Here is a 6,000-nt window from a genome sequence, read left to right as displayed (position 1 = left end):
ACATTCTGTACAAGTGCATCAACCAAAATCTGCATCAAAGGTCTGCATGATCCTTGCAGGGAAGGTTTCCAACTGCCTTCCCTTGCAGGGAAGGTTTCCAACTGCCTTCCCTTGCAGGGAAGGTTTCCAATTGCCTCCATCCCTCCCTGGATGGGCCATGGGGCAGATGGAGATGCAAACAGGCTGGGTCTGGGAGCAAAACACCGACCTGGGCTCTGACACTTGAAAATAACATTTTGTGTGAGAGGAGCAGCCTCCCTGGGCACAGGCTGCACATTCATGGACGTGCCCCATCCCTGGCAGTGCCCAAGGCCAGGCTGGACAGGGCTTGGGACACCCTGGGACAGTGGAAGGTGCCCCTGCCATGGCAGGGGTGGCACTGGATGGGCTTTGAGGTCCCTTCCCACCCAAACCAGCCTGGGATTCTGTGACAGAGGAAAGCACAATGCAGGGCAGGTAAAGGAGAGTGTGTTCCAGGAGAGAAAAGGAGGGTAAATGCAGAGAAGAGGTGACAATTCCCAGTTTTTCCAAACCCCATTTCTCACCAAACACGTTCCTGGCCCTAGGGTGCTGCCCAGCTCTGGTGATGCCTGGAGGGCCAGGAGAGCTGAGGGAAGGAGGCAGCTCTGGGGGTGACCTTGGTGCTCTGGTTGATGAGAAATCCCTTCAAGGCAACAGCACCTACAACTGGGGCTGAGCTGGGGCTGCCATAAAGCAAGAATCAGCTTGGTCATGCAGCCATTGGCAATGACAGATGTGACACGAGCTGAGCACCAGGGGGTGTCTGGACAGATCCAACAGCCAGGACAGCTCCAGCCCTGGGGACAGAGCACTGGAGATTCTTCCCAGTGCCTGACAATACCTGGAGTGACTCCTGCTGGGCTGAGCACCTGGAAACTCTGTGTGTGTTCCTCTGCAAGTCTGAGATAAGCAGAGGCAAGTCGGGCTCTCAGTTGTTGACAACTTTTCTCTTTGTAGGATCTGATGCAAAGAAACAGAGACATTTCAATCCAGCAAAATAACTTTATTTCAACAGGGCAAGTACAGCCAAGTGGTGATTCCAGAGTTGCCCAGCAAGTGTCAGTTCCATGATCCATCAGTGAATGTCCTGCTGCTGACTCGAGGATCCAGGCTCTGTGGTCACCCTTCACAATGATTTCTTAGGTTTAGATTTCAAGTTAAATACATTCAGATTTGCTCCTGTCAGAGCACTGCTCACCAGTACATGGTTGGAAGTCACTGAGGAGTTAATTACACAGTTACCTGATTCGTGTGGAAAGAAAGCAAGGCTGCAACCCACAAACCCCTCCCTCTCTCCAGTGCTGCTGCCCGGAGCCCTCCCAGCACCTTGCAGGGGGAGGTCCCCAGTGTTCTTTGGGCCTTGGCAGTAAAAACAGTGCCTAAAAACACAGCAGCAAGAATCCAGGCAGCTTTGAACTGCCCCCCTGCCAGTCTGTGATCAATAACTGCTGCTCCCAGCACCTGCAGGAAGGAGCAGGGCCCACGGCAGCCCCCCTGCCCAGAGCTCCAAAGGACTTGGTGTGGGTGGTGCTGAGTGCCCGGCCCTGGCTGGAGAAGGATGAACTCTGCCTTCATTCATCTGGTGTTGTTTTGGTTTGGTGAAGCATTAAATAAATAAATAGGGCTGCTCTGTCAGCAGTTTGGGCTGTGGCTCCCAGCTGGCAGCTCGGCCTCTCCCAGCTCTACCCCGGCTCTCCGGTGCTGCTCTGGGCCTCCCCGCTGGGCACATTCCTGCGCTTCCTCAGCTGCATCTCCTCATCCTGCAGGAGAAAAGGAAGCACAAACTGCAACTTCAGCATCCTCCTGAGCTGGCTAAAACCTGTCCTCTTCACCTCCTCTCCCACCAGCTCGGGTAAGCACAGCAAACAGAGCCCCCATCACTCCAGCTCCTCCCTGAAAACACCAACACCACTGGACACCCTCCCATGGGCCCTTCCCATCCACCCTGTGCTCCCACTGAGGAACTGTCCAGGACTAACACAACAGCACCTTCCAAACCCTGCTGCAGTCAGAGCAGCAGGGATGGGACTGTCTGAGGTGTGCTGCTCAGCACACCTGGTCTCACAGTTACCTCAGGGTGGGCCTGCTGTCCTACAGAATCAAAGCCCTGTGCTTGGAAGGGACCTCTGGAAGACAATTCCAGTCATCTGCTCTAAGCAGGGCTGGCTCAAGTGCTGGAGCTGCTTCTTCAGGGCTTTGCTTTTCAAGTATCTACAAGGGTGGAGTTTCCACCTCTCTCCACACAACCCAGGGTGGGTGTCAGCTGTGTGTACAGGGCAGCACTTCCCACTCTCCCCAGGGAGGGTTTTCTTCAGCACAAATTGTGCCAGGCCCCTCCTGGCTTTTTGATGGGCATCTCCTCCATAACCCCCTTCTCCTCCACAATCCCCTTCTCCTCTAAAATCCCCTTCTCCTCCACAACCCCCTTCTCCTCCATAACCCCCTTCTCCTCCACAATCCCCTTCTCCTCCATAACCCCCTTCTCCTTCATAACCCCCTTCTCCTCCATAACCCCCTTCTCCATAACCCCCTTCTCCTCCACAATCCCCTTCTCCTCTAAAATCCCCTTCTCCTTCATAACCCCCTTCTCCTCCACAACCCCCTTCTCCTTCATAACCCCTTTCTCCTTCATAACCCCCTTCTCCTCCACAATCCCCTTCTCCCTCTCCACCCTGCTGGCAGATCCTCCCTTCAGCTCCTCTCCCCCAGGCTGGAGGAAGCAGCTCCCTCAGCCTCTCCAGCCCTGATCCACCTCATGAGCAAACCCAGAGCTGCAGGACAGGATTTAACTGTGGCCAGGTTTTGCCACACGTGGCAGGGACTGGCCTGAGGACGGTGAGCATGTGCCATTTAGTGTCTGTACTAACAAAAAGCAATTCTGCACAGTGCTCCTCAGGCAGCCCCTCCCAGATGCTCCTCTCAGCATCTCTCCCAACACATCCACCTGACACCATTCAGCCAGGACCCAGCAATGACCAGCACTGCCTGTTCAGGGTGTTCATACCGAGTCAGAGTCTTCCTCAGCCTGGTTGCTTATGAAATCAAGGTAATCATCCTTCTGGCTGTCCAGAACTTCTTCCTCATACTCAGTCTGGTAGTCTGACTCATCTGAGGAGAGAAGACACAAAGCACAGGGTTTAACTGGCAAGCAGAGAGGCAGAGGAAGCTGGGAGAGGAATGAGTGCCACTGTCACTGAGCACAGGCAGGGCAGTGCCAGCAGCTCTCTGCAGCTCAGTGAACTGGGACTGCTCACACACAGATCTCAGCTCCCCAGCACATAAACAGAAACCACATCCTCTCTGCCAGTGGTGCCCTGGAGCCCTCCAGAATCCAAGGAACCACAGCACAGCAGCTCTGTCCTGCTGTTCAGGTCACTGTGCTGGGTGCCAGCTCCCAGAGGGACACAGGTTTGGGGGGTGCTCCCTGGGGAATGCCCTTCAGAGCACAGCTGCTGTGTTCCACCCCTCAGCCCAACCAGACCCGTGGGACACCTTGAGAAGCCTCTGAGCTGCCAAGCCAAACTCCCTGTGCTCACAGGCTCTGGACCAGGGATCCCAGGCTTAGGGTGAGCTCTGCCTGCTGTGGAGCTGATAACTGAGTGCCTCACAATCTCTGCTCCACAGGGACACTGACATTCACATTCCCTTCCTCTCTGCAGAGGACAATCACTTGCTTTCTCCAGTAATCCGGCAGATTAACATAATTTAGGGAGTCTCAAGAGCTGTGCACAGCAGCAGGATGGGCAAGGAACAGCCCCAGCCTGTTCCAATGGAATGAGGACACATCAGTGCAGAGCCAACACCTCTGCCAGCATCTGGAGATCACCTGGAGGATCTGCAAAACAGGCAGCAGGAGCAGGACCTGCCAAGGCCTGGAGGAGCAGGACAAGGGGGCTGGCCTTAAGGTAGACAGGGATGGGTGGGATATTGGGAATTAGGAATTGTTCCCTGGCAGGGTGGGCAGGCCCTGGCACAGGGTGCCCAGAGCAGCTGGGGCTGCCCCTGGATCCCTGGCAGTGCCCCAGGCCAGGCTGGGCAGGGCTGGGAGCACCTGGGACAGTGGGAGGTGTCCCTGCCATGGCAGGGGTGGCACTGGATGGGCTTTGAGGTCCCTCCCAACTCAAACCATTCTCTGACTCCACCTGCACCAGGGCTGCTCCCCACAGCAACTCCAGGAATGAGCTGGGCTGGGGGAGCCATTGCTGGTCCCAGCTGCCCCCAGCCCCTGTCCCAGCCCCTGGTGACCCCAGGGCACGTGGGCAGCAGGACAGAGCCCCTGGCAGGCAGCACCTTCCTCTGCTGGCACTCAGAGCTTCAGGATGCAGCTGAAGGTGTGAAAATGACATTTTATGGTCACCATTAAAATCACCTTTGTGTGACACCGGCTCTTCTGCCCCTTTCCTGAGTTAATTCCAGTGTGCTCTGAGGCAATAGCTGGATGCAGCCCACTGGTGAAGAGGGGGCTCCTGTTTAAACCAGATCCTTGATTAAGTATTTCTCCTGGGAGCCATCAATAGCATCTGCTCCATGCTGAAGACAACAGCACAGTCTGTTCCACAGCCTTTTCTCCTAGCACATAACTACTACCAACTGCTAGAACATTGGAATGAAAGACATTAGGTCTTTTTTATTTTCTTTTATTATTTTTAGGGGTTTTTTTTACTGAGAATTAGACAATGATTGTTAGTTTTTACTAAAAACACTAATGATAATCTTTGATAAAATACACCAGAGAAACTGGAAACTCATCTGAACAGTAACAGACACCACAAACAAGAGTTTGGAGTTTATACTTCCAATAAAACCAGCTGCCATCAAGACCAAATTCCTTGATTCTCCCAGCACTATTCAGCATTTAACAGGTCCTTCTACAGACACAGAACCAAGAGCCACCCTTCCCACATCCCTCAGAGCACAGCTCTGGGTGCTGGAGGGGGGAAAGGAGAGCAGGAGGTGGCCCTGCTGTCCCAAACCATCACCTTCCACCAAGGCTGAGCTCACAGTGACGCTCTGGGCACTACAAAACCTCCCAGAAGCACCAGGCAGGACCAGGGCCTTGCTGCTCTGTTCAGCTCAGCACCACCCAAAGAGCTCAGCCAGGAGGAGATTCCACCCTGGGAAGGTCCCCAGGCCTGGCCTGAGCAGGGTGAGCACATTCCCTGCAGGGAGGGCATTTCCCACCCAGAGCCTGCCCCGTGCTCCTGCAGCTGGGCTGTTTCTGCTTTGTGGCTGATTCCTGCAGGGAAGCCCAGCTGGGCACAGCTGTGCTGTGGCTGGAGGGGTCAGTCAGCACCTGGAAGCTCAGCACAGCCTCAGCTGCATTAGTGCTCCTCCAGAAAAGTTCTTTTAAAGCAGCTAAGATGCAGAGGTGGCTGGTGCCTGCTAATTGTGTCCCTTGAGAGGTGCTGGGATGTCTCCTGCTCCAGCTGGATGGCAAACCCAGGCATTTGACAGCACCAGGAACATTTCTCCTCCACAAATCCCATTATCCAAATGACCATTGCTACAAGTGCTGCATCTCCTGGGCTCAGCCATCCCTCCCAGGGGGAGCCTGAGCAGGGATGTGACAGAGCCACCCCCAAAGTGGCACCTGAGCTCCCCTGGCCACAGCCACAGCTCTGTGTGCCCAAACCCCAGCTGGGCAGAGGGATGATCCTGGCTGAGGGATGTGGGGATGGAGAATGGCAACAGGGCCACCAACACTGCTGTGAAATGAGACACCTGTGTCCCAGCACTCTGGCACTCAGGTCCCTCTGCTCAGCCCTGCCTGAGGCACAGGATCCCTTTTGAAAACCTTTTGCATGTCTTTGGTCACTGCTCTCTGTGTGCTCAAGAGGAGAAGGAATTCCCCTGCCCTTTCCCCACAAAGCCCACACAGCTCCTGCCCCACCCAGGCTTCTCACCCTCTGTGCTGACCCTTCCCCATCCATCAGAACTTGAGCCTTTCCCTTTGCTTTCTTGAGAACAAAATTACTGCCA

At 54.9% G+C, this 6,000-nt stretch overlaps 1 protein-coding gene across 1 annotated transcript in view; it reads right to left on the bottom strand.

Annotated features, from left to right (window-relative positions):
• Positions 1-1,003: 1,003 nt before the first annotated feature.
• PNPLA7 (patatin like phospholipase domain containing 7) overlaps positions 1,004-6,000 on the bottom strand; it is a 134,636-nt gene continuing 129,639 nt past the window's right edge. The window contains exons 35-36 of the mRNA XM_066563058.1: positions 3,026-3,129; positions 1,004-1,781 (exon numbers count right to left, since the gene is read on the bottom strand). Coding sequence (XP_066419155.1) covers positions 1,704-1,781; positions 3,026-3,129 — 182 coding nt within the window. The 3' untranslated portion in view covers positions 1,004-1,703. The remainder of the gene's footprint in view (positions 1,782-3,025; positions 3,130-6,000) is intronic.

This window comes from Molothrus aeneus, chromosome 19 (assembly GCF_037042795.1).
Source record: "Molothrus aeneus isolate 106 chromosome 19, BPBGC_Maene_1.0, whole genome shotgun sequence".
Lineage (NCBI taxonomy): Eukaryota > Metazoa > Chordata > Aves > Passeriformes > Icteridae > Molothrus > Molothrus aeneus.
Note: the sequence above shows the minus strand (reverse complement) of the source record. Positions and strands in the feature narration are given on the sequence as shown.